This window comes from Acipenser ruthenus, chromosome 45 (genome assembly GCF_902713425.1).
Source record: "Acipenser ruthenus chromosome 45, fAciRut3.2 maternal haplotype, whole genome shotgun sequence".
In the NCBI taxonomy this organism is placed as follows: Eukaryota; Metazoa; Chordata; class Actinopteri; order Acipenseriformes; family Acipenseridae; genus Acipenser; species Acipenser ruthenus.
This window is the reverse complement of record NC_081233.1, coordinates 6,156,400-6,183,966: the sequence shown is the minus strand read 5'-3', so window position 1 is coordinate 6,183,966 and position 27,567 is coordinate 6,156,400. Positions and strand designations below refer to the sequence as shown.

The 27,567-nt window shown below is 40.5% G+C and overlaps 3 protein-coding genes across 7 annotated transcripts in view; 1 reads left to right on the top strand and 2 right to left on the bottom strand.

Annotated features, from left to right (window-relative positions):
• Positions 1-146: 146 nt before the first annotated feature.
• LOC117966952 (testis-expressed protein 49-like) lies at positions 147-3,022 on the bottom strand. Its single transcript, XM_034913892.2, has 4 exons — positions 2,807-3,022; positions 1,818-1,943; positions 1,122-1,266; positions 147-389 (listed from the first exon to the last, which is right to left on the bottom strand). The coding sequence occupies exons 1-4, from the start codon at positions 2,895-2,897 to the stop codon at positions 341-343; spliced, it is 411 nt and encodes a 136-aa protein (XP_034769783.1). The 5' UTR covers positions 2,898-3,022; the 3' UTR covers positions 147-340.
• LOC117401042 (polypeptide N-acetylgalactosaminyltransferase 6-like) lies at positions 2,194-25,083 on the top strand. 3 transcript variants are annotated; one of them, XM_059013231.1, is made up of 12 exons: positions 2,194-2,348; positions 3,804-3,903; positions 11,942-12,495; positions 14,040-14,212; positions 16,172-16,321; positions 16,763-16,997; positions 17,260-17,377; positions 18,001-18,201; positions 18,796-18,927; positions 20,470-20,571; positions 21,549-21,701; positions 22,154-25,083. In XM_059013231.1, exons 3-12 carry the CDS (start codon positions 12,029-12,031, stop codon positions 22,265-22,267), a joined length of 1,845 nt encoding a protein of 614 aa, XP_058869214.1. In that variant the 5' UTR covers positions 2,194-2,348; positions 3,804-3,903; positions 11,942-12,028; the 3' UTR covers positions 22,268-25,083. The 3 variants fall into 3 exon arrangements, with proteins under 3 accessions (XP_058869214.1, XP_058869215.1, XP_058869213.1); XM_059013232.1 differs by lacking the exon at positions 3,804-3,903; XM_059013230.1 differs by lacking the exons at positions 2,194-2,348; positions 3,804-3,903 and adding an exon at positions 6,300-6,708.
• The window catches only part of LOC117401040 (signal transducer and activator of transcription 1-alpha/beta), a 32,101-nt gene continuing 28,889 nt past the window's right edge, over positions 24,356-27,567 (bottom strand). For 2 of the 3 annotated variants that reach the window (XM_034001438.3, XM_034001439.3), the window contains one exon: positions 24,356-27,392. In XM_034001438.3, the coding sequence (XP_033857329.3) occupies positions 27,100-27,392 (293 nt within the window). In that variant the 3' untranslated portion in view covers positions 24,356-27,099. The remainder of the gene's footprint in view (positions 27,393-27,567) is intronic. The other variant, XM_034001440.3, reaches the window with a different exon arrangement.

Here is a 27,567-nt window from a genome sequence, read left to right as displayed (position 1 = left end):
AAATGAATGTGTTTCTTTCAAAACTGCACATTTCAGTAGCTAATAGAAGTGCAAAACAGGTAAGACTTATGGAGTTATTACTTTAAGCATCCTTCAGTCCGTCCGTCCCCCCCCCCCCCCCCTGGAATTTAAAGAAAAAAAACAGCTGTGTTTTAAGATTTTATTTACAAAATGATTTTCAAAAGCTATTTTTTTTTTGGAGAGAGCTCGTGGCCTAGAGGTTGAATAACAGCACCTGATTTCAAAGTTTACAATTGTCTTTAATTTAGCTGGATTGCATCTGTCTGTCTCTGGCGAGGCACTGACCGCCACGCAAAGCTTAGTCTTTATCAAAGACTGTTCAGAATAAGCTGAAGTCTCGGTTCGTCAATGTCATTTGGTCCACAAACCTGTCGAAAGAAAGACAATGACGTGTAATCTGATCACACCTGACTTGTTACCTGCACCAGGTACTGCATAAAACTGCACTGCATTAGATTATACTATGCAGCTAATACACACCAGTAGTTAATCTGTATAGTGGCTTTGAGTAGCAAAGAAAGGCATATTTGACTTCAAACATGATGTCACTATACAGTGATGAAAACCTCATAAACGTGGACCAAACTGTTGTGAAAATGTGGTTGTTTTGTTTTCACGTTGGCAGATACTTTGGGGAAACTTATCAAGCAACTAGTCTGTGGGGGACATTTTTCAGCAGCAACGTTGAGTAAAAGAAAGGTCTTTTTTTTTTTTTTTTTTGGTCTGATTTTATTTGACCTTGGTTAAAAATGTTACAATCAACTAGTTGCTTCAGCAGTAAAGGTCGCTATATAAATTGCATTGCATTTCATGGACTTGGGGAACCATGGTAGTGTGACATCATTGGTATCAAGTGTGAATTGTGACATCACAATGGGACGAGCATTCTAAAGATGTGTGACGTTCCTATACCCCTGCTTCCATCAAAGTATGGCTCGATTAACATACTCGAACCTGGGTGAGTTCCACTGAAGGTGAAGCAACCTTCAAAGTTAATATTTCATTTTTGGTCACCACTAATAGTCCCTTGTCCTTAAAAACCCAACGTACCCTTGAAGCGATACAGGACTAGGAAGGGCAGTGCAGGTCAGTATTCTCACCTGGTCATCTCGCTGTTTCGCCTGGGCTGCCGGGTGATCCGCGTCCAAGGCTCTGTCTTCTCTATGGCAGTCTGGTTTGCTCTGGGCATCCACCAGCCGTACTGCTGGCCGCTGGTCAGGGGCACTCGATAAATCTGATTGGGAGCTGTAAAGAGAAACGCTTCTGTTTTGAGGGCTTTTCCTTTGTGGCGCTTTCTTTTAAATGAGAGTCAAGTTTTCTGCTTTCTCAACAAGCTCTGATCCTCGTTCCTCTTTGTTCATCTATGAGATCCAGGAATTATTTTCCTGAAGCCTCCGTCATGCTCCTCGAGCCATGATCATCAGGGTACAAGTGCAGCATTGTTGGGTGGGCTTGATCTGCAGGCTAATGCAAGTACTGCACTCGTTCAGAGTACTCAAGGGACCCTGGTATACCAGGGAACGGTTTTTCAGAATGTGTAATCTGGATAGCAGCAATCCAGATTTTGTAAAACAGATTTGTAACTGTAATTATTTGTAATCTGGATCAATGCAATCCAGCAGTGACATTTTCTGAAAAATCATCCAGATAAAAGTTATCTCGATTACAAAATCCGGATCACTGTTATCCAGTTTGAAAAACCAGCCCCGGAAGAACGTGCCCCACACCAAGCTAATAAAGTGGCCAGGCAGTGCATATAAAACCTGTATCAGTCCTATTAAGTTAATTGTACTTACAGTTTGGCATCTGGACTCGTTTGATCATCTCCTTGTGTCGTTCCTGGCTTCCTTTGTGCAGTGCTGTGCTGCTTGTCCTGTGGATCGGAGGCAGTTTGGAATCTGAACCTTCCCTTTTCTCATCACCTTGAAATAAACGTGAAAAGAAAAGCCACATTAGACATGAGACAGTGGGGGTCCCCGATTGATAATATAAGATTAGCAAGAAAAGGCATTTCAAACGCAACTCAGCAGACACACTGATGCCTCCTGGTCCCTTTGCTATAGGGCACATGGATTGGTTGCAGCTGGAGTGGTCTGAAGACCTTTTAAACAAAAATGCTATCCCTCTTCCTTAACAAGATCCGGTGACTTTGTATTTACAAATGAACACCTGGTTTCAACTGGAATTCACGGAGTGATTAGATACCAGGAAGCAGATTAAACAGTCCATCTTCAGTCTTGTCTTTGCGATATCAGCATCCTTCACGATGAAGTATGAAACACAAGCAAAGAATCGTCGGGTTTAAAACAGAAGAAAGGGGACTGCAGGTATTGCTCGTTTAAACAACTGTGGACGGTAAATCACAGACAAGCAACAAGAAAGCGGACGCTGTGTTTTAACTACGCTAAAACACAGTATATAATTTCTATCCAATAATGGTAGTGTATGGCAAACGGAAAAAAATGACCGTGGTGAATGTTGTATTTGTATCTTGTTTTCCTATTTTTATTTGATAGCTTACCTTAGTAACTTTTTACAGCCTTCCTTTAAAAATAACACGCAACTGTATCTCAAATAATAAACAGTACAATATCCTTTTCCTAGAACATTTTTAAGCAAAAATGTGATTGTAATTTGTACATATTTCTACTTAGAAATAAAGACGTTCGAGGTACTGAAATCTAGCGTGTGTGTATATAACAGGAACTCTAAATAACACAGAATCGGCGCTTTAAAGCGATAATCGCTATACTTGTTCTTGCCGGCAAATCTACTTTCGTATTACCTCTGTAATAAGACACTCCTCCCCACGATTGTAAAGTCCTGGATTTGAACGGCTCCTGGTAGCCCAAACATGTGATTCCGAAGAAAGCCATTGTTATCGATACCAGGAGGGAAAAAAAAGATTACAAATAATGACCAATTCAATGATAAAAGTTCATTCAGAGACTAGGCCGTGATTTCCGCGTGGGGCGTTTTTAGTTTACATCGTTACCCAGACAACAGAAGCCATTTGACTGACGTCTTTACCGACCAATCTCATTGCTCGATCGCGTCTCAGTTTCAGAGTGTATTCAGGGATCAATATTTTTGATGCATATTTCTGCATACATTTTATGTCATGTGTTGCAGTAAAATACCTTTTCTACGTGTATAATATTGTCCAGAGTGAATGGCCAATAATATGACATTATTATTATTATTATATATTATTATTATTATTATCATCAAAAAGAGCAGAACTATTAAGCGATAACAAGAATAATGACAGCCCTGTTAATAGCACTGTTATCTCTTGTAAAACGTTGATGGGCCTATAGCTTGCTTAATGTATACAAAACCGTCTGGTTTCTAATCATGTACAGTAAGTTATGATTGTGAAAAACTGCAGTTCTGACATATTAAAACCGGCCAGCAGGTGGCAGCAAACCAGTCGTGTAGAGGTGCTATAATATTTACTACAGTATTGTAATAGAGCTGTAGCCAAGTTTTGCATCCCATACAGAATTAACCAATGGTGCTTCCAATTAACCGGCTTAATAATATTACGTTAACATATTGAATTGCATACCGCTTTGTAGTTTTCCATATACTTAGCGATAAACGGACAAAAATTAAATCATGTGACATTTCAAAATATAACATGAAATACTGTACTACTATTATGGCTTCCGGTAGACTTCTGTGCTATAATTTTGTAGTTTCTCTGATTACATGATGTCAGATAAAATATAAAATTATGTTAATATATATATATATATATTTATTTTGTCTCAATCCAGATTCATTGAAATTCTGAAGCTGAAGAGCTCGCCTTTTCTCCAGCTTTGACCCTTGCATTCAATGCAAACAAACAACTGATTGAATTCGCTTTGTTTCCAGGTTTGTTTTGTTTTGTTTTTTGCGTTTTATATTCTCAGACCATTAAAATAAACACTGAAACGTACTTACAAACCGTTGGATGCGTCTTTAATACTTAAATCTGTGCAGTTATTGTATTAAATGTTTGTCAAATGATGACAAAAACAGCTAAGCTAAATCAATAATAGCCTATCTTATCCGTGTGCATTGGTTGTTTGAGGCATGGAGACTGAACTGCTCCTTCCCTCACCCCCTAAGAGAAAGGGTGTTCCCTCCAGTCCAGGGCAGGCTTGAGGCATGGAGACTGAACTGCTCCCTCACCCCCTAAGAGAAAGGGTGTTCCCTCCAGTCCAGGGCAGGCTTGAGGCATGGAGACTGAACTGCTCCCTCACCCCCTAAGAGAAAGGGTGCTCCCTCCAGTCCAGGGCAGGCTTGAGGCATGGAGACTGAACTGCTCCCTCACCCCCTAAGAGAAAGGGTGCTCCCTCCAGTCCAGGGCAGGCTTGAGGCATGGAGACTGAACTGCTCCCTCACCCCCTAAGAGAAAGGGTGCTCCCTCCAGTCCAGGGCAGGCTTGAGGCACGGAGACTGAACTGCTCCCTCACCCCCTAAGAGAAAGGGTGCTCCCTCCAGTCCAGGGCAGGCTTCAGGCTGAGACAACAAATAAGCCATCTCGAATGGCCATTGTATTAAAAATGCATGTCTATTCGGGTAATGCGAGTGTAACAGAGTCTGACTGACTTTTAATTAAAATGGGACCTGAATTGCACAGGAAAGCGTTTCACTAAATGATGTGGTGTAAAGGGTTAATGCCAGCGGTGTAGTCCAATATCCGAAGGTGCTAAAACGCCACTAAAACATAGAATTTCTTAAACAAGAATTATTATACGAATTCACATTTGTAAACTGAACTTCTTTAACATATGTAATGGGTAAAATATGTATCTAATTTCGACAAGTATTTCCACAAAGTGTCCAAGAACATTTCGAAATTGAGGCAGCAGAGAATTAATCTGGAAAAATATAACATCTACCCTTAACCATAATGAATACAATTCCATTAAAAAAATGATATACTGGTGTAGGTCCAGAACGTGTACCAAAACTTGACCCGTTTGACGTCTCATTGAGATCAGTCGATTAAATGGGACGTTAGCAAGCAAAAATCACCCCATAGGAACGGCCACTAGGTACCTACTAGCCTACTAACCCCTAAATCGACCCTCTACCCCTAAACCTAATGTCTACAACTAACCTAATCTCCACTCCTGAACCTATCTGTGCTACTATTAAAGTAATTTTTACTATTATTTCAACACCGCTTTTTAGCGCCCTCTAGCGGCCACTACACCCCACGTCCATTAAAGCGCTTGATCCGGACCGGCTCTACCTGTTGGGAGCTAATTGGTACCTACTGCCCATTCCTATGGGATGATTTTTGCTTGATAATGTCCCATTTAATCGACTGATCTCAATCAGATCGGGTGACACATCACTAAGAACGAGACAAACTGTAGTTCACCCACAAAATCGTACATTTCCATTGTAAAGTCCTATCCAGGACTTAATATCTAAGCAGTAGTGCAAAAAACTATACTGTAAACAGCTTTGGTAAAAAAGCCCACTCACCACGTCAAGGTCCTGACCTTAGTAGAAGGTTTAACTTTAAAATGCCTTCTCCCGAACCCGCAAAAAAAGGAAAGACTTTAATAAAGAAGCTGCCTGTCTGAAAATTACATTACTGATTCATACTGACATATGTTATCAGTAAATCAAATGGGACACGTTTTATACTCTTAACTTTTATAGTATGTAATTGTCTAATTCCAATTAATGGGAATGGAAATCGAATTCTGGTAAAGTATAAAAGACTCCTTCATTTTCTCTGTTGGTTTGTCAAGCAGTCATTGTCAGCTATAGCTTGAAACCGAAGTTTTTGACCTCGGTGGGTAGTCAGCTCTGGTAAGGGCCCTGGCTACACCAATGCTATAGTGTACTATTACACACAAATGATGTACAAATCGCCGGCGGATTCTGTAGCGAACTTTGCTTATCCAAATGACATCTCCCGACAGAACCATTCGCATTTGTACTTGTTCCCCTCGCCTATAAAAGAAAATGCCAGTTGCATCAAACTCCCTGCCCATTTATATTAGCTTGTGCTTTTTTCTATTGATGTGTTTAATATGGTAGTTTTATACACACTGCACAATATATGTTTACAATGGAGCGGTATATGCAGTCAAACTATTTTAAACGAGCCTGTGGGTTGCAAAGGTTTCGTGCTGATATTAGTCGGAAATTAGGACCCAGGGGGATCCGTAAAGCTCTGTGGAGAGCAGAGTTGCCAAGTCCGCTTATAATAAGCGGGATTGGGCTTGTTTTAGAATTTGAGAGTCGCGGTCTGTTATTTGCATAAGGCCCATATTCTAACATGGGTTGCGCTTGTTTGCGTTTTGTTTGGGCTTGTTTTGAAATACGAGTTCGCTATTATTTTTTTGTCAGAAATCTGGCAACCCTGAATGAGAGGCACCTGCTTGTTTCAAAGGAAGTTGCTCGAGATTAGCTCCTTTTGTATAGTGATCTAGCTGTCGTTAGTGCCTCTCACATTATTGCCCATCCCTCTTTAAGATAACCTGTATAACGTCTGCTGGGTTTTACAACTCTGGGAGGCGATATAAATGACGTTGTCGGGGTTTCACGAATTCACTGGGATTGACAACGTCGACTGAAATACATTGTTTCTGAAGAAGTGACCCATTTCGCTTCCTGCACGTCGATCGATATTCTTCCGCTTTATTTACCAGAAGCTGGCTGATCTTTAAGGTACTGTATTCACTTTATTTATTTATATATTTATTTATCTATATTTGTATCCCATTCAGGCGTAGTGCAGCTATAAAGTACAACTAATAACGGTGGAATAAATTCAATAAACGAAAATGCTGCAACACTATTTTTTTCGATAACATGCGTGATAGCATTTGGAAAACGTGATTTAAAATAATATGAAATTGTATTGTCATGCGGTTAATGGTCTCTTTGTAAAACCTTGATTTGTGTGTGGTTTATTAATTATATAAGAGAAGTTTAGTTAATTCTATGAGAAGCGGATCCTATCTGCTTGATTCAACTAAATAATAGCCAGGAACTTCAACTGGTGTGTTAATGATTCACAGTTCCATCAGTTTGAGATATATATCACCTTGTAAGCTATAAACCCCGTGGTTATTGTTCAAAGTGAGCAATTGGGCGGATTATGAAATATTAAAACATGCACATTGGTACAAATGAATAAGGAAGGAAGGTTCACTGGAATGCACGTACACCTTGGTGAAAAGCCACGCTCGTTTGAGTTGATGCACTGTGACGTCACGGGGACGCTCCCTTGACTGTCAATGTGCATTCTTCCAGAGCACAGTAGTTTATTTATTCTGTGTTCAATTATGTGCAATTATAATGCAGTCTTGTTCCGTGTAGTGTAAACCGAGCGATAACCTGTTTTTACAAGTCTAATCCGTTCAATTCAGTGAAACCTGTTTTTTATAATTGAGGTGGACGACTTTTTTTAATAATAAAAGGTCTAAATAATTAAGTTGAGTTTTGCAAAATACGGTTTTTCTCATTTAGAAAGTAGAAATATTTTTAGAATCAGTTTCTCAGAGGATGTTAAACAAATGCACAACCCTTATATATTATTATTTATTTCTTGGCAGACGCCCTTATCCAGGGCGATTTACAATCGTAAGCAAATACATTTCAAGTGTTACAGTACAAGTAATAATACAATAAGAGCAAGATAAATACAATGACTTTGGTTCAAGCAAGTACAAGTGTGACAAAATACAATTCAATAATACAGCAGATAACAGTGTCAGTGATAGTTACATCAGGATATGATTAAATACAAAATACTACAGATTAAACGCTTGGCAGATTACAGTACTCTGAAGTACAGGATTAAATGCAGTAAAATAGGGGGCAGATAAGAGCAAGTAAAGCGCATTTAAGGAAGGGTGATAGTGTCCCAGGGGAAAAACAGAGGGGTTCTACAGGTGCTGTCTGAAGAGGTGAGTCTTAAGGAGGCGCCGGAATGTGGTCAGGGACTGGGCAGTCCTGACATCTGTAGGAAGGTCATTCCACCACTGCGGAGCGAGGGTCGAATACATTTCCAAGTTTTTAATGTAAATAATACGCGGAGATGGACGAAAAAACCGTTCAGCGCCTTCCTTTGTGAATGCAAGCTGCGCAAAGCGGGTGAAGTTGACCTGTTTCAGTACTTGCATTCAGTGTGTTAGAGACATTTGTTTGCTTTATGTAAATCATCATTTTCACATGCTCCAGAGGGGGGAACTTGTAGATGTAAAACGGCAGTTAACGACCAACAGCTTTTGTAAAACCTGGTAATTTCTCAGCATAAATACAGAGAAAAAAGGGTTTTGCACGTCTCTCGTTTGTGCAGTATTATATGGATATAGAATCACCTGCCAACCAAGCACCTACTGCTAAAGTCTTCAACAAAGTGACTGATTTCTTTTTAAATGTACAGCATTACAACAAATCTAAACGTGCCAGCTTTGTGGTTAGTCTTCAAGTGGCCACTTACAATTTCAAAATAGCTATTATTTATTTTTTATAATCTCTCTTTCAAAATGGCTTTGCTCTACAAGTTCTGCTTGGTTGAAACTGCTGATAAGAGAGACGTTTGTTGAATTAGGTTGTGTAATAGTAGGGTAGCACATAAAGGTGTGTGTGTGGGTACAGGTGTGTCAGTCAAGGCTGTGAAAATCCCTCGTCTACAGACTTCAACTGAAGCCTTTTACTGTGAAGTCAGTTCCAAAAAATAAGTTTCTATCTTGGTTAGTTATAGTTTTTATAATATTAGCACTATAACATAAGTCTTATAAGTCTATACCCTATCTCTGGCAAATGAAATACACAGTAATATTAAGGTGGACCTTCGATGGACAAGAAAATAATTTTTAGATTCCATAGTAAAACCTGAAGGTTCAATTGCGACTGACCTCTTCTGTAAACCTACTGACATGCACCAGTATTTACACATGTCCTCTGCACATCCGATACACACTAAAAGGGCAATCCCAAAGGGTCTAGGAATAAGAATACGAAGAATATGCTCAAAAGAAAGTGACTATGCAAAACAAAGAAATGTATTAAAAACAAATCTTAGAAAAAGAGGATACAAAGAAAGAATGATAGAGACGGAGTTAAGAAAAGTGGATAAACTAAAAAGAGATGATCTACTAGATTATAAAAATAGAGATAAAAAGGTCAAGAGTCCCATTAGTAATGACTTGCTCTAAACTTTTTTTTCTAAGATAGTTTGGAAACACTTGCAGATTCTACATAATTCATAAAAAATGAAAAAAAGTATTTCTTAAGGCCCCAGTTGTAGTATTCAAAAGAGAAGCTAATTTAGGTGATATTTTAGTTCACATTATAAAAGAATAATTGACAGAACAGGTTCTACAAATACTTGCAATAGTACATGTAAAGTGTGTAAATACATGGACAAAAGTAAAAATATTAAACATAAGAACAACACATATCCACTAAAAATGAATACTGTAAAAATAGCAATGTTGTTTATGGAATAGCCTGTGAAAAATGTGATGAAATCAAATATGTTGGAGAGACTGGAACTACTTCATATAAAATAATTCAGAACCACCTTTCATTAATTAGAAATAATAAAATGAATGAACCAATAGTACAGCACTTCACCAGTCAGGGACATGACATAAATGATGTAAAGTTTGTAGTATTAGAACAGCTAAAATTAGACAATGCGACATATAGAAGAATAAAAGAAAGTAAATGGATAAATAGACTGAACACGATTATGCCAGCGGGACTCAACAGAAAAGAATGAACTAATTAACTTCAATAAATATATAACATTTAAATAAATAAACAAAATTCATTCAAAAGTTGTGCATGCTGATGCGCTGGGGAGGCCAAATCAAGACTGATCCTCAGAGACAGCACTGCACGATAATATAAGTTTATATAAAATAATGTTAATTAGAATTAATACAGATTTAAAGATAGACGTAAAAATGATGTCACAATATATAGAACACCATTACATCATGTAAGAATAAATCATGGATTTGAATATAAACCATAATAAGTAGTTGTCATGTCGTCAAAAACCTATAAATACCTCCAATGTTTTGATTCAAACTCATGCTTCCTTGAGAAAGATGTTTCCTCTCTTCCCAACAACAGGAGTGTCAATAGAGTGCATCTTGATACCTGTGTGATTTACTGGGTACCTGTTGGGTTTATGTATTTTTATTCTGGATTATTATGCGACAAAACCAGTCTCCGGCAACTTGGAAGGTTTGCAGACAGTAGCTCTTTATAGGAATGTCTGATTATCTAGATTTATGCTATTTTTTATTTTAGTTTTCATCCCTCAGTTAAGGTCATATTTTATAAGTTTCTTTTGAGGTTTCTAGTATCAAATGATTTCACAAAGATGGTCTGAAATAGTTGAAACTGGGCCCATGCTTCTCGGAGAACAGAATCATTATAACGGGATCCAGCCTGCTGTTTTGTAACGTGGAATTCTCTCCTATCAAATAAAGTAGGAGCTAAAGACTACAGTAAACAAGGCTTTGGATGTCATTTAACAACCTCCAACACAATTTAAGCACGTCGAATGCATAATGTCAGGTGAAGGTACAGTAATCTGCAAAGCATTTTGACAAGCATGTGAAATCTAAATCAAACAGCTGACAGTTTGTGCCACACCTTGTCGCTGTTCTTCCTTGTCCTGGTGTTAATCATTAAATTGAGGGAATTGGCCAAGAAGCAAGAGGTCCGTCCTCTTTGGCATGAACTGTAGCCGGAGCTGTTGGTTACAGTGGAGATACCATTGTGCTTGAGACTTTATTGCCTGCACGTCAGATGCTTGCGTGACTGCATGTGTCGTTACAGGTATGTGATCTTTTGTGACCCCAATGTAGCTGTTTTTTTTAAAGCATAAAGATTCATGGGAAAGAAAAACGAAACTGGCACAGTCGGTGCTGCTTTATCGGGACGCCTCGGGAGACGGAAAAATATCCTGAATATGCAGCTGTCCCAATTGAATGAGAGGCAGTTGAGAGGACCTCAGTCACACTTCTTTTTTTATTTGTAATGAAAAGAAAAATAATGAAATTATCGGGATCCTGATTAGGCAGCTCCGAATGTACACAACTTAATTTACAGATGTATTTTTTATATCCACAGGGGGCAGTGTTGCAGGAGGGACAGGTTAATGGTTACACTCTGGTGTACCAGCAGTACCTGGATAGCAGATATGTTTAAGATTCCTTTGAGCCCCACAGGGCTTTACACAGGTTCTAACAAATATAACGTGATACGTTCCCATGTGTTGCTGTTTAAATAACGTACCTGTCGTTTTTCTCTTAACTTTTAACATCCTGACAACATTTGACAATTAAAACTTGAAAGTCTGTTTCAAAGCTCTTTTCAAAATGTTCGCTCTAGTGCACTGGGGTTTCAGGAAGAGCGATTTAAATAAAACCAAAAAACAAGTGCTGTGGCTTTTCTGTTCCGTACCACATCATGGATCGTTATTGCTGTGTTACCTGTTTGACAATGTGGGTAATAATCCTGACACTATCAGTGCACTAGAGCAGACATTGTGAAAACAGATTTTAAAGTTAGACGTGTAAAAAGATGTCAGGGTGTTAACAATGAAAAGAAAAATGACAGGTGCGTTATTTGAACAGTTGTAGCAACAGGCTATATTTGTCAGAATCCCGCTCCTTAATCTTTTTTAGTATTTCACTGAAATGGTTTCATAATTGCAGTGTCTCCTAATGAAAAGTTACTATAGGTGTGGAATAGGCCGCATACACCCGATAGACTAAACTCAAATGAGCTGTTTTCTTTACTAGGTGGAATTAGGTTTACCTTACAAAGGTAACCAGTAGAAACATATTATCAGAAACGTGATGTTTTCTCTGTTATAGATGATAACGTACTGTATGAATAAACTATTTTAATCTGTTTTTACACATAGGTGTGTCCCATGCAGTCTTCAACAACTTCCAGCCTTCTCTGCTGAAGTCAACTCAAGCCCTTCTTTGTAAAAACGCTTATTGCTAGCATGAGGCTGTTTCCACGGCGACGCTTCAGCCCCCTGAAACTGGCCGTGCTGGGGGTGGCTGTCTTCTTCTTCCTCGTCATCCTCTTTATGCAGCAGGACATGGGGGGCGAGGCGTCCGACAGGAAGGCACGCATGATTGACGTGATGATGGGTGCCGTGAACAACATCCGAGACTCCATGCCCAAGTTTCAGATCCAGGCCCCAGAGCCCCGGGAGGAGCATGAGGAGCGGGTACCGCAGTGCCCCCCGGGTTACTACTCCCCGGCTGAGCTCAAACCCGTCATCGAAAGGCCCATCCAAGACCCCCAGGCACCCGGTGCAGATGGCCAGGCCTTCAAAGAGGGCACGCTGTCTGAGGAGGAGCAGAAGGAGAAGGACCGAGGCATGCAGAAACAGTGCTTCAACCAGTTTGCCAGCGACCGGATCTCTCTGCACCGGAGCTTGGGAGTGGACACCAGGCCTCCAGAGTGAGTATAATCCAGGGTTTGTCACACTGCCCGCAAAGATTGAGCAGGGGTCCCCCCGGGAAATCCTGGGACCTCCTTAGCTGTGAACATAAATATTTAACAGACATTTAGAAATGCTTAAAGAAACTTTGATACAGTAGTGTGCAAATGTATTAGAACACCCCATTGCTTCTGTATTAGAACACCCCATTGCTTCTGTATCAGAACACCCCATTGCTTCTGTATCAGAACACCCCATTGCTTCTGTATCAGAACACCCCGTTGCTTCTGTATCAGAACACCCCATTGCTTCTGTATTAGAACACCCCGTTGCTTCTGTGTCAGAACACCCCGTTGCTTCTGTATTAGAACACCCCGTTGCTTCTGTGTCAGAACACCCCGTTGCTTCTGTGTCAGAACACCCCGTTGCTTCTGTATTAGAACACCCCGTTGCTTCTGTATCAGAACACCCCATTGCTTCTGTATCAGAACACCCCATTGCTTCTGTATCAGAACACAACATTGCTTCTGTATCAGAACACCCCATTGCTTCTGTATCAGAACACCCCATTGCTTCTGTATTAGAACACAACATTGCTTCTGTAGTTTTGATTTGATGTGCATATGAAATCAAACCACAGGAAAAAAATCTAAATAGGTGAATTTGTGTCTAATTTAATTGATTACTTTAATAGGCCACACATGCAATTCATTTAAAATAGGAAAGAGAAAAGGGCCACGAGAAAAGGGCCACGAATGGTAAAATGCATTGAGGCTTTTTAGAAGTTGTTTAAGATGCCTAATTAAAGCAGTGTGGTGGAACATTTTCACACGTGAGAGCCTATTGTATCTATATCACTGATTACTGACCGCAAGTTGAAATTCTCACCCCCAGAGGTTTTCATGCAGGTCGGTATATAAAGGATAGGAATGAGAAATCCTGAGGTGTTCTAATACATTTGCACACTCCTGTGTATCCAAGTCACATCATCATAGACGCAATAAACGCTAACCAGCACTAGCTGTTATTTTCTTTGTTATCACATAAACACATAAGAAAAATTACTAGCATGGGTTGACCAGTCTGCTTATCGATGCTCGTCCAGTTGATAAAGACTTGTACTTCTCACTTTCGTTTAGTGTTTCTACATTTAAAATTGCGTTGCATTCATTTTGTGGGGAGGTGCTTTCTTTTTAGTGGTAAATAAACTACATTCAGTGTAAGAGTTTCAGGGCGTGCGTTGTGTACATGCAAAAGAGAAATCAAGTCTTTAAAATCCTAATAGGACAATGTTAACCGTAACTAATACTTGAAGCTCAGCACAGAAACCAGGACCTGAGAAGACCGCTGGAAATCCAGACAGACTTCTAACCGAAGGTGGCAGACACTTCTTTACACAGAAGGTGGCGAGGGGGTGGAATGGGTTACCTAGCCATGTTGTTGCTGCTGAATCTTTGGGATCTCTTGAGACCCGACTTGACAAGGCATTGCTGCTCCTCATGGCCTCGTTCATGGTCATGGTCTTCATGCATTAAGAGATCGTTGCTTCCATTGCTCCCCCGAGGTGTATCGATCAGAAGTTCAAGCGATGCCCCCCGCTGCCCACGACGAGCGTGATCATTGTGTTTCACAACGAGGCCTGGTCCACCCTGCTGAGGACTGTGTACAGCGTGCTCCACTCCTCCCCTGCCATCCTGCTGAAGGAGATCATACTGGTGGACGACGCCAGCACCGATGGTATGGACACCTTGCCTCATTGATTTCAACTTGATTAACCCTTTAAGGTACAAGGGGCATGTGTCCCACAAATAAAAATATGTTTCTTTTTCTTTTGCAGTGGTTTAACTTTTACTGACGGGTTGGATCTGGTCATTCAAATTGCCGGTTTCCTCCTGGTGATACTTGAGTCCCTCTCAAATGTATTTCAGGAAGAAACCATTTGAACAACCGCTCCATTCCTTGTGTACCTTCAGGGGTTAAGCGGAACAGAGCTGCTGAGATGTAAGGGTTATGAAGCACAAACTAGCCAGTCAGGGTCTCTCCTACCTCGAAGCATTCTAGGAAGGCATGGATCCCTTCTCTACCAATCACTGCATTGAGCTCTAAACTGTAGTTGTGATGGACTGGTTTAGGCACTGTACTCATTTGTATCGTCAGCTGTTCAGGGTATTACTTTCTTGAAAATGACATAGCTTTCTCTAAGAAATAATTTGCTGCAATTGAAGGTGCAGAGACCTGTATTTACCCGATGAGCCTCATTTGCAAGGGGGTCCTGAGCTGCAAAAAGTGGGTATTTTTCTCCTTTCTTTCTTTCTTTCTTTCTTTCTTTCTTTCTTTCTTTCTTTCTTTCTGAACAACTCTTTCAATTTTAAAATATTAGACGTGTCATTTTCAACGTACATAATTGCTCGTTTGCCACTCAGACTTGGCTTTTGAGACATTTGGAGCAAACCCAGCGAAAGCGAGGAGGAGGTGAACACAAAGCACAGCACAGCCAGCTTTCTTTTTTGTTTTTTCTTTATCAAATTCTGTCCATCTCTTCTCAAGGATGTTTACATCCTGGAGGTGTTGCCTTGGGCTTCACCGCAAGATAAACCATGCAGAGAGCAGATAACAACCAGAGCCAACAGCAGATAAAAGATTGGGCTCTGTATTCATAAAGCATAAGCGTGCCAGAAAAAGCCATTCACTTGGCAAGCTTTAGGTTTAGAATAGTGCCACGTCAACTCACATGGTGTCATCAATTGAGTTTCACAAGCACCCTGCAGCACAGGATCGCTATTTGTAATTATGAAGTAACAGAAATGCTATGTAGATAACGCAGTAATCAAAATACGTTCTGTAAAGTTCTTATAGTAAGTGCTGTGCTTATAAATAAAGAATTCAGTCAAGCTGAGCTTGGTAACGGTCTGTTCTAAAACGGAAACATGCTTTCGGGTTTTGACTGCGATTTCCTTTTTTTGCAGAGAAAACCACGCTTATTTTTTTTTTAAATGCGTGGCAGTTTCCTATTTCCATCCACTACAGCCCTTGAGTCATAAAGCATTCGTTTTGGTTTCTGATAGTTCTTTCGTTATCTGTATTGTTTTTAGTGTTTGTCAAAATGTTAGGGGAGGTGGACAAGGTGTACAAGTATGGAACAAGCCTTATCTTGTTTTTATCATTGTGCCATTTTAATGCAGTGATATTACATTATAGTACCAACACAGGTGTGGCATTTTCACCGTTAATCAGTTACTGGTTTCTTTATCTTTCGGAAATACAAGCTACAGTACGTATTTCCTGCAGGCAGAATTGAAACTGAATTGAAACGTAAGGTTTAAACATTTAAACACCTAATAAAACACTGAACGGGATAGTGTTTTACTAAACCATTTCTTATTGCTGAATGATTTTCTTCTCTGTTTCGTTACCAGTGTTAATCTAATACAGTACCAGCTCTTCAAACTATTATCATGATCGCCTTGATCATCACAGAAAAAACAAAACTCTTCCCACATACTCATAATCAGGTGTCTCTAAGGAGACACAGCGGTTGGACAAGGACAGACATCCTAATGCTTGAAATAAAGGGTTTATTTACTGATATTCTTCATTTTTTTTCCCCCATGTGTATTGAATGGCCATTTTGTGCAGTTGTGCGGTCTTTAAGGTCTGATGGTGTTGCAATCTCAATTTGAGCCCTGTCCCTTCCAGAGCATTTGAAGACGCAGCTGGAGGAATACGTGAAGCAGCTGCAGATTGTGAAGGTGGTCAGGCAGCTGGAGAGGAAGGGGTTAATCACAGCCAGGCTGCTGGGAGCCAAGGAGGCAATTGGGGAGGTGCTGACCTTCCTAGACTCGCATTGTAAGTGCTGCAAACATCATGGAAAAGTGCACGGTACCTAATACCTAATACACTACCATCACTTCATAGGTCTTGCATATTGCTATATGCAAATAAGAGAATTACAAGAACCAATCAAATCACGGGAAAGTCGCCAAAAGGCTTCTACATTCAGTGTTTTAAAGTCAAAGTACAGTATCTGCAGACATGTTTCGCCCTGGTTGGGTCTCATCAGTGCAGCGTAACTGCACTTGGACTAGTGAAAATGTCAGGAGAGTAAGTAAAAACAAGTAGCTTTTGAGTTAAGGTGGGAGAAAGCAGTAACTATCGAATTACAGGTAGTTATATACTGTATATATATAATTTCTCAAGAATAATTTACATTTTTATTATTAAACTCGTTTTGCTGTTAACAGCGCTATACATGAGTGGTGTGATGTAAAGGGAGTTTGAATTTCCCAGGCGAATGTTTCCACGGCTGGTTGGAGCCCCTGCTGGCTCGCATCGCGGAGGATCACACGGCCGTGGTGAGCCCTGACATCCCCAGCATCAACCTCAACACCTTCGAGTTCTCCAAACCAGTGCGCCACAGCCAGCAACACAACCGCGGCAACTTCGACTGGAGCCTGTCCTTCGGCTGGGAGGCCCTGCCACAGCATGAGAAAGAACGCCGCAAATACGAGACGGACCCCATCAAGTGAGTCCTGCAGGCGAAGGCATGAAAACCAGCACGTTTGTTAAACAAGAACAACAGATTCATGATTAGTTTAATATAATGTTTTGGAAATGAAGGTTTGTTGCAAGATGACTAAGACAAGAATTGTTGTGCAGTTTGTCTTTCCATAACTTGGGTCCCTCCCCATCGCAGCACTGCGTATTTTGAAGTATTATAAGCTACGATAGTTAAAGTTCTGATGTTTTCTTTTTCCTCATGGTATTTTTTTCCCTGTGGATTCCAGGACCCCCACGTTCGCTGGTGGTCTGTTTTCCATCTCCAAGTCGTACTTCGAACACATCGGGAGCTACGATGAGCAGATGGAGATCTGGGGAGGAGAGAATGTGGAAATGTCCTTCAGGGTATGAGCTTTGAATTCACTTCAGAGTAGGCTGTGATCTCAACAGCTCGCCTGTTTTAGTTTAATATTTCAGAATTGCCGCTTGCCGTGGTTTTATTTCTTTATTCGTTTTGATGGGCTATTTTTTTTTATTTATGACGCAGGATAAAATCTACATTGCTATGTTTAAAGGCTGGTTTCACAGACTAGTTTAGCACTAATCTCACACTATCTGATGTTACTTTTGGGTTGTTCAAAAACAGTGCTGTTTAGGCTTTGCGAAAATAAGGCTGTAAAAACCCTGAATCAAATTTCACGAAACGTTTCACTGAAAATCTGTTTTTCACTTTTTTTTCCTTTATCTTGATGGGGGGGTCTGTGAAACCAGTAGTTAATTTATTAAGCCCCCTGTGAATCCACACAAGTACTATACCAAATGGTTCTTGGGTAAGTGTGATTGGTCCATATTTAATAATCATACACATATCACATGGGGACCTGCATATTATGCTGCGGCAGGTATTATGACTTTCAGTGTATCGCCCTGCTGCATACAATTTTATCTCCATTGCCTTCAGTGAGTAAGGTGTTTGTCTGTGTGTCACGTTAAAATGATCCTGTAATACAGTCTGTCTCTGTCTGCAGGTGTGGCAGTGCGGGGGTCAGCTGGAGATCATCCCCTGCTCTACGGTGGGACATGTCTTCAGGACCAAGAGCCCCCACAGCTTCCCCAAGGGCGCCCAGGTCATCACCAGGAACCAGGTGCGGCTGGCCGAGGTGTGGATGGACGGCTACAAGGAGATCTTCTACCGGCGGAACCGAAACGCAGCCACCATGGCCAGAGAGGTGAGAGAGAGAGAGAGAGAGAGAGAGAGAGACAGAGAGAGAGAGAGAGAGAGACAGAGAGACAGAGACTACCATAGGAGAACTAGGCATATCCTTTCCAGTGTCTCTGTTTATACACTAGAAAAACATTCGTCTTTCCTGCAGGCAGAATGTACATGGCTCCATCTTGTTAAGAAATTGTTTCTCTGCGTTTTGTAATATATATTTTACAGAAAAACTTGAGACCTTGAATTGAAATTGAAGGTTTAAGTCTTGTGGTTTTGTGTGGTTACCTTTCCTGTAGAGGTCTGCTATTGAACTGTCTTGCATAACAAGTACGTTGGTAACATACCACCCCACTCTTAGAGCTTTAAATACAACAGTAGTGCTTTCAGTACAGGGATGAAAATGACTCCTATTGCATAGAAGTTTCAACCATTCCAGGTGTTACTACGAGTTTGGTTAGCCGCAGTGTATCGATAACAAGCTCAGTTGTGTCTTATTAAACTGATAAACAAGGAATGGCTCAAACTGCTGTGCAGTGGGAGTCTTATTTCCATCCCATAATATCCATTTCCTGTGGTTATTTCTGCTTCTGTCCTTCCTCTCCCACAGCACACGTATGGAGATATCTCCACTCGACTAAGGTTAAAGGAGGATTTGAAGTGCAAGAACTTCACCTGGTATCTGCAGAACGTTTACCCCGAGGCCTTCGTCCCCGACCTCACTCCAGCGCTGTACGGAGCGGTAAGGCAAACTGCTCGTCAGGGCTTTTTTTTTTTTTTTTTGCTTTGCTGTTAAAGGGGCCATGATTCGTATTTGGAAATGGGCAGGGCAGATCGAAAAGTCAGAATTTATTACACAGCATCTCTCTTCATCCCTGTGGCAAAGTGGTTAACTGTGGTAATGTAGCAGTGATTAATAAACAGACAGACAATTATAATCCAGGTGCAATGTTGTTTTAATGGATTTTAAAATCCAATGGCCTGATGGCAAAACAACAGTAAATAATAACAATGGTAATGAAGCAACCCTCGGTGTAATCTGAGGGTTGGCCACGAAATAACGGTCCCGTTTCAGTTCACCCACATGTAACACAAACACAAACACACACACCAGTCCACAGTGCGTGCTCTAGGGCTTGTGGTGAATAAAGTTCTTTAGGGCAAACAAAGTGAAGTGTTGTTGGTCCGGGTTTAGTGCTGGCCTTTGGCGACAGTATTATTAACGACAAACAAAAAACAAAGAAACACTTGCGTTTCACAGCACAGGTTCTCCTTCTGCTCATTTTTAAGCTAACCATTCACAAAGGAACATATCACATCACTACGTCCCCTTTTTATAACGTCACTCACGATTGGTCAACGAGCGCATCCGCTCCTCCAATCCGCTGAAGCCACGCAGTTTCCCGTCCGGGTCATTGGTTTCATGTACCGTAGCTCCGCCCCCCTTTCTAGATGGCCGACTTCAACCTAACCCTGGGAATAAACTGTCGTGCCATTTAGTCTAGGGTATTCTCTTTACACAGTGCCCTCGCAAGTCAGGAGGGAGATCTTGTTGAACATTTTATTTAGATATAAATGAATGTTTGGTCTTCGAATAAAACCTCACAGAATGGGTTAAACATTAAGTCCGATTCTGGTTAAATTCCTAGTTCGATAGTAAGGTGATAAAGTTTTGTCTTTGCTAGGACAAGGCTCCAAGACAATCTGAAATAGGTGCTGGCCTCTCCTTTATAGGTGTTGGCCTCTAACAAGAAAGGCATTTGCCAGTTAGGGTGGATCATTGTTTTTGTATTAGAGGTACCAGCACATTGTTAAACATATTTACAGACTAGATATAAAACAGGTTTTCTTAGGAGGGTTATAAAAACTAGCTACTTCAAAGAGAAACTGGATTGAACCAGATGCTTGGAAGCTAGGGTTAGGACAATGGACAATTAACCAAGTGATAAGAGATTTATGTCTTTGTCTGATTGGTTTAAAGAAAAATCATGATATCACTGAAAGACTGCATTTAAACTGAGAATACTTAAATGTTCTTTGTATTGCTCTGATCCGTGCTTGGAGAGAGGATACCTGCAAACTGTTGTCACCATGTAACCTTTAAGATGTCTGGTTGCAACTTCGTTTCTTACCTCGCATCACCAAAATAACTTTTTCCTCCACACCCTGACACTCCCTGTGCAACGGGTATTTAGGAATCCACACCATGACAACCTCACCCTGTAGATTTAGCTTGGGTTACTGCATGTAGAATCGTTTTTTCACACCCCTACTCTCTCCTCAGATTAAAAACAAGGGATGGCAACACTGCCTGGATGTTGGGGAGAGCAACCATGGAGGAAAACCACTGATCATGTATCCTTGCCATGGAATGGGAGGAAATCAGGTAATTCAGGTTCATTAGGTAGCTACGTTACAGCGTGTGGCGGAGTGTCCCGCCCCTATGTATTATTATTTGTATTATTGTTTGCGGCGCGGATAACAGCGCCGCGTATTTCTTATTTATAATTTAAAAACCCGTGAGGATGCATGACTGATCAACTACTGATTATTTAACTAGCTGACAGTCAGTCCTTACCAAACGCGTGCAGACTCTGGCCGAGGGGTAATAAGATAATTAACAACTAGTTAACCCCTCGGCCAGAGTATAAGAACCTGCAGCTGTCCGTTCTGCGAGGTGGGGTGTACAGAGAGTACGGGAGAGCGGAGAGAGAGCGCAAGGAGTATATATAAACAATTGCTAAAACGTGCTGGATTAGCCAGCACGACACTTACTTGTTTGTCTGTTTATTCGTTTGGCCCTCGTGCCTTTTTGTTTCTGTTTTGTTGTTTGTTTAAATCTTTTGTTTTTGTTTTGTTTGTTAATAAATACGCTGAGTGCCGTTGCATTCAGCTTCACCCGCCCAGCCACTGTTGTGATTCAGTTACTTCCTGGTCCGTGACGTCATCACACATCACCACTGCAAGCCAGCCTGTCACACAGGGCTATGCTTGAGATGCTTTAGAAGTAGAGGCAATAGTTAAAAAAATAAATGCTATTTCACTAGCCTTTTTACCTCCTGAAGGCCTGGGTTTGAAGCAGGTGAAATTAGTCTCAACTTCCTGCTCCCTCACCCCCTAAGAGAAAGTGTGCTCCCTCCAGTCCAGGGCAGGCTTGAGTCATTGAGACAGTCCCGGGCAGGCTTGAGGCATTGAGACTGAACTGCTCCCTCACCCCCTAAGAGAAAGGGTGCTCCCTCCAGTCCAGGGCAGGCTTGATGCTTGGAGAGATAAACTGAGCTTTCTTCTAGAATCGTGGCTGCCAAGGAACCGTTAAAGACTGTGGTGCTAAGTATTGATCTCTGCTTCCTTTGACTTGTGCAGTACTTTGAATACACCTCTCACAAGGAGCTGCGTCACAACATTGGGAAGCAGCTGTGTCTGCACAGCAGCACAGGGCCGGTGAAGATTGAGGAGTGTAGGCTGAAAGGAAGGGGCACCAGCGTGGCGAGAGAGCAGATCTGGGAGCTCACAAGCGTAAGTGACCCTGCAGAGCCCTGTTTTCAGACTGGAAGAGAGAAGCTGGGAGCAGTGGGTCTTTCTGGGGGGTGCTTCTGAAACATTCTATTTAGGGACCACCTTTAACATGACTTGCTCTGGTTATTTACTTATGAACCAACATAAATATATACATTTTTGTTGTATGAACATGAATAATAAAGAATACTGTGTAGTATTCTTAATAAACAGTTCATTTGTATTTTATTGTCATTTTGCAAACTTAGCTGAACCCTGGTTTGAGAACCATGTTTTTGTTGGAAACATTTTGAAACCAGCTACAAAATGAAAAATGCCCATTTAAGGTTGGCCCTGCTCCTTTGTGAAATCCCACACACCCTTAAGAAATAGCCTTCAGAAAGTGAATGCATGTCTGCTTGTTCTTTACCCGCTGTGCTTCATTTTGAAATGTCCTTCTCCTCTCTCCCCAGGATAATCTCTTAAAGAATCCAGCGTCAGGAATGTGCTTGACTGCTAAGGATAGGAAACCTGCTCTGGGCTCGTGTGACCCAACAGACCCACTCCAGAACTGGTCTTTCAGCTGAGAATCTTGCAGGAGCGACCCAACAAGACTGGGGACGAACTGGCCTTCAGGGGTCTGAGTGGTGCGCCCCTTAGTTTCAGGACTCTGCATTGGAGAGCTGCTGCCAGTGAGCGACACCAGGGCGGACAATGGTCATCTTGGATACGAATGAAAAAGACTGACCCACTTTGCACTGGGCCATAATGATTTACAGTATGTCGCCCTGCTAGTTCGCAGCAAATTATTTGCAAAACTCCAAGACTGAATTGTGCCTTTAGGCCATCAACTGTTTCAATTGCCTTTTCTTTTATACTTTCTGAAAGGACCTTGCGATCTGGCTTTCTGGTGCCTGGGTGTCTAATGCTTTTATCTCGGCTGTGAATCTGGAATGGTGCTATGGAGCACAAAACACACTGGTTCCTCTAAAACAGTCAAGACTTTTATCCTTCTCAAAAAAAGCTGCAAGAAGTTTTGAAGAGATTTTATTGCAGTTTGGTTTTTGGGACAGATAATTGCAGGTTAATGTGTTTTTTTTTTCAATCCAAAATCAAATACCTTCCCTCCAAAGACATTCCCAGAGGTCTCTGAATCTGTCTAATCAAAAAAAAAATCAAATGAAAGAGGTATTTATAATAAATGACTGCAATCAATTTTATGGTGACCTCTATGTGAAATGGTCTGGTCCTTCTGCTCTAAAATATTTTATATAAACAGTCAAACCATCTTAATACCACGCCTGTTAAAAGTTACCCTCCTCATCACACTGAAATGCCCCAGCCTGAATAACGTCAATGGGGACAAGCCCCTGCTAGAATCACACTGGTTATTACAACACTCCTACACCTGATTTCCAACCCACTTAACATCACTTTGGAAAGCTGAATGAAATCCCTGTACTGAAATGTAAAGTACAGTAGCATTATAGCAAGCACAACACGATCACCTTTAACTGTACAGTAGTTTTCTGTACAGTGTAGTAGACTGGTATACTGAAATGTAATTAAAGAATGAATGCTGCTGTACTTTATTGGCACACAAATGTTTTTGTGTTCATAGGAACAATAGTTTGATTGAACACTTAATTTTAATGATTGGTTTGTACAGCTGCACATGCATTCTTATTACAGGGGTGGAGCAGCAGCAGTAAATGTGTACAACCGGTAATTATTCAAAAATGTTTTTTAAACGTTTCAGTATTACAGCAGCTAATCTTCTACCTCAGTAATTTCTCTAGCACTGTATTCTGTAAAAGTCTTGATACGTTTGTTCACCTTTATCCAAGACGCAGTGAAAGCTTTGTCAAAGAAGTTTCCTTTACCATCGCTTTGCGTTCAACTTTAATTCTGAATGAAGATTTAATGAACAAGTCTGGGTAAGCTACCTCATGGTTTAAAACAACTCTGAGGGGGCAGATTAAGGCAGTGGAATCAGTGAGCTGTGGGCTCAGTGTCAGTTTCTTTCCCCGGTGGGTGTAACATCGCACCAGGGGACACGAGATTCACAGATACTGTAGCACTCGCACGTCAGAAGTGGTGTAAGTTTCACTTTTAAGAAGTGAGTTACTTTAAAACATCCTTTATGTGTGACAGCTGGCAACTTTTGACAGCAATACTCCCTGCAACTTCAGCCATTAACGTTTGCTGTATTAACTACAGGGGAGATGAAACACATGTACAGTAACGTACAGAATTAAAAAAAAAAAAAAAAAGGTGTATACCTACCTCGTGCATTTAATCTTCAGTCTTGCGATTTTTTCAAACCATTTGTATTTGAGAATAGAGACAGTTTAGCCTGTGTCACAGCATTTAGACTGGTTTGGTTTGGGCTCTTTTGGGGTACAAGGTTTTCAGTGACCTCTCAGTCTGTGCCGAGAAAGAGGTAGGGAGACTGTTCCACTGCTACCCCCCCTAGCTGAGGTGGAGGAGGTAAAATGAAGCCTGGTAAGAACAGTAAAAAGAGAGGTTTAGATTGAACTGGCTTGAATAGCATTGGTAGCTGATCGAAGGGTTAAACCCAATGTGGGAGTTACCCGTTTAGTCCAAAGTCTCAGTGAACACAAGCACACAATTACCAATGATAAAAAATGATGCAAATAAGAGACGCAATACAATTAGAGGGGTCATGAAACAGGTTTATTGTGGCTTGCAGACAGAGTGAGAGCGTGAGTACTTTACTGGCGCACTATATATATATAACAAACAATAGGACAGTTTGTTCCTTTTTATCAGTTCATAGTGGTTTTGTGTTGCCCCTTCCAGTGGTAGTCAATGTTAAAATGATTTATTCCCAGCAAATATATTTAACACGCTCTCATTTCCGGTCTGATCAATACTTTAGGTTCAGTACTGCATTTCCACATCCACAGCCCAAAGTTTAGCACCATCTAGATCCATATCATTTGTTATATACATTGTACATATGTATATGTTTTCTCTTAAGAGCGTGTTAGCAATTTGATGTGTGATTTTAAAACGGTTGACAAAATATTGTAATAAATCAGTGTGAAAGTGCCAATTTGAAACATTTTCTTAGGATTTATTTTACAAATTAGTATTGGCTGCATGCTAGACCCATCCTTGCTCCATAGACTTGGAGAGTTGGGTCAAAAAATTATCAAAATACATCTGTTCTGCAACAAACTGGGAAATGTTTAAACTTAACCATTGATGGGGAAGATGAGATGGTGAAATGTTTGCCAGGAATGAAAATGCCAACTCCAAACTCTCAGCTTAAAACAGAACAAGAGCCTGGAGGATATTTACATGCGCTAAAGAGATCTTTGTTAATGGTGGTGGTGGTGGGGTGTCAGTTTCTACTAAAGTTGATATGCTATGACCATGACCAATAAAATAAAATTCAAGATATCCATTTTGCCCCATTATTACATTGGTACCTGGTTTAAGACTCACCATTTATAATATTTATATACACACACAACTTTTAGCTTAGAATTATGGTTTTGGATCTTATTTTTAAAGTGTCTTGCCCAGAATACAGGTAGATTCTGTGTTTGTATGACTGATTTTTATCATCAGTTTAATTTTGTGTGTAAATCTTTTTTTTTTTGTTACGTGTGTATGTGCACACCAGTATGCACTACTCGGTTTCAAGTACCGACAATTCAAATGGAATTATTTTTGCTGTTTGAGGTCATTGCTTCTCGAATCCTTGCCTAGAATTCCTCGCTTGCAGGCAGACCTGAGCTACTGCGAGATTTAGGAACTGCAAGCAGACCTGCGCTACTGTGAGATTTAGGAACTGCAAGCAGAACTGAGCTACTGTGAGACTTAGGAACTGCAAGCAGGAGAGTAGTTTTATTTTTTAAAGCAGTAAAAAATGTAAACAATGGGTAAACATCAGCTATTCCACTTGATTTGATTCCAAACACTTTTTTTTAGCTACCCTGATTTAGCTGTGCATGTTGAATGACAGCTTGTGTTAATTTATACAAGATTAAGCAGGTCACTGTGAACTATATCTTTAAACTTTAACGTGCGGAAGTACAAGTTTTCACAGCAACCTCACTACTTTGGCTACGTTTGTATTTAAATCAAACCTATTGCAGCGGTTAGAATTTATTATTTATTTAAGAGTGCTATCCATTTTCTTACCAGCTTTATGAACATTATTGCTGGTTTTTATTGTGCCTAGAATATTTTTTTCTTTATGCTAATTTATGATATGCAAATACTGCCGACTCCAGTTTCCTTTGCTGTAGGTCACATGGGCTAATTGCAGCTAGACAGCATGGGCTACAGCACATGATTAGAAAATGTTTCCTGCTGCTACAAGTTTATAATAACTTTTTATTATTTTATATGTTTGGGGAATGTGCTTTTGTTTGAGATTTAATCAATGTTTCATTGTAGTTTAACATTGTTAGTATTTTAGATTGCAGGGTTGTGGGGTTTTAAACGGTAATCTTACATGACTTCATGGAAGTTAGAATCGGGGATTGGGATTTATAGACTACAGAATAGGGAATATAAATCACAAGAGTCATTTTCAATACTGGAGAATGGGAATTCATAAAAGCTTTGATCATACAATTTTGTTTTTAAAAAGTGCTTTGCGCTTAACAATAACAATAAAAACATACCATGTCCCTGTGTTAAATCAGGTAGTGTGTATAATTTGGTATCCGTCGACTAATGTTACACAGCAGTCAGATTTACTGTAATTCCTCTGAGGGAGCTGAAATGTGTTAAATGTCCAGCAGGTGGTGTTGATGTACATACGTCAACTTTTATAAAGTAGTTTAAGACAGTAGGCACAAAACGGAGGTTTCGTGAAGAGTAGCATTATTTATGGAACTTAAAAAATGGTGTACTCTATTACAGTCACAGCTTTGTGTTTTCAAAGAGTTTCTGAAAAGGATGATAAAATGGTACAAATTGCCGAAGTGGTTACTCAAGTAAATCCTGCTTTACACCAAGAACTAACCTTAGGTATACTCCCCACTGCCCCCTACTGGACACTTAAAACATAACAACTCAGTGGAATAAATCAAAATACAGATAGATATTTGTGTTCTGATTCCATTAACTGGGAATACGGATTTAATGGGAATTCCACCACCTTACAACGTAATGCACTATGAGCGGGTCAGCCAGGAGAACAGGGGATACGCTGGTCCTCAAAACAGGGACCTTTCAGCATTGAAATTCAAATAAGGTCCCTATTAAAGAAATTGCTGAAAACATCCAACATGCTGCAAATGGCCAAGCTAGATCCGCAGAGCAAAAGGTTATTGAACATAAGTAGATGCGCTAAATAGATACTTAACGATAATTATATACCGTAATACGGTTTTAATGCACAGTTTCAGTGAAGTATCGTCTACGGAACTCCACACTAATAGTGTAGCAATAGTGGTGATTGGTCATAGCCGACAGCATTAAAGTGTGTTGGTGTTGTGACTGTGGTTACTGGTGTGGGAAGAGGGTTGGAACAGAAAAATTCAGAGGTGAAGGGATGGTCCTCTATTGAAGAACTGTCAATTCCCACTGGATAAACTGAATTATCATCCAAATCCTGGTGGAAGAAGTCTGTGTTGTCCAGGTCAATGTGGTTTTGCGGGAATATATTGCTCAACCAGGGATCATTCACCAGCTCATCAGAGGGGGTCAGCTGCATGGCTTCAGTTACTGAAATGAAAACAATCACTAAGGGTCTTCAAATGGCATCTCTTTTAGCAGAGTCAGCATTTCAACTTTTAAATCTTTGAGTGGTTCTTATTGGAATTACTCAAATACTGTTTCTATTTATTTGCGGTCCGTAGATATAGAAACAATAGGTACTCGTGTGAAAATATTAGACCAC

Bases quoted from the DNA above. Each gene is read 5' to 3' on its own strand.
- LOC117966952 (XM_034913892.2), bottom strand. From the start codon at position 2,897: ATGGCTTTCTTCGGAATCACATGTTTGGGCTACCAGGAGCCGTTCAAA. The intron at 1,944-2,806 runs GTAATACGAAAG...GTTTATTTCAAG, and splicing joins AGGAGTGTCTTATTACAGAG to GTGATGAGAAAAGGGAAGGT. The intron at 1,267-1,817 runs GTAAGTACAATT...TTCTCTTTACAG, and splicing joins ACGAGTCCAGATGCCAAACT to CTCCCAATCAGATTTATCGA.
- LOC117401042 (XM_059013232.1), top strand. From the start codon at position 12,029: ATGAGGCTGTTTCCACGGCGACGCTTCAGCCCCCTGAAACTGGCCGTG. The intron at 14,213-16,171 runs GTATGGACACCT...TGTCCCTTCCAG, and splicing joins GGACGACGCCAGCACCGATG to AGCATTTGAAGACGCAGCTG. The intron at 21,702-22,153 runs GTAAGTGACCCT...CTCTCTCCCCAG, and splicing joins AGATCTGGGAGCTCACAAGC to GATAATCTCTTAAAGAATCC.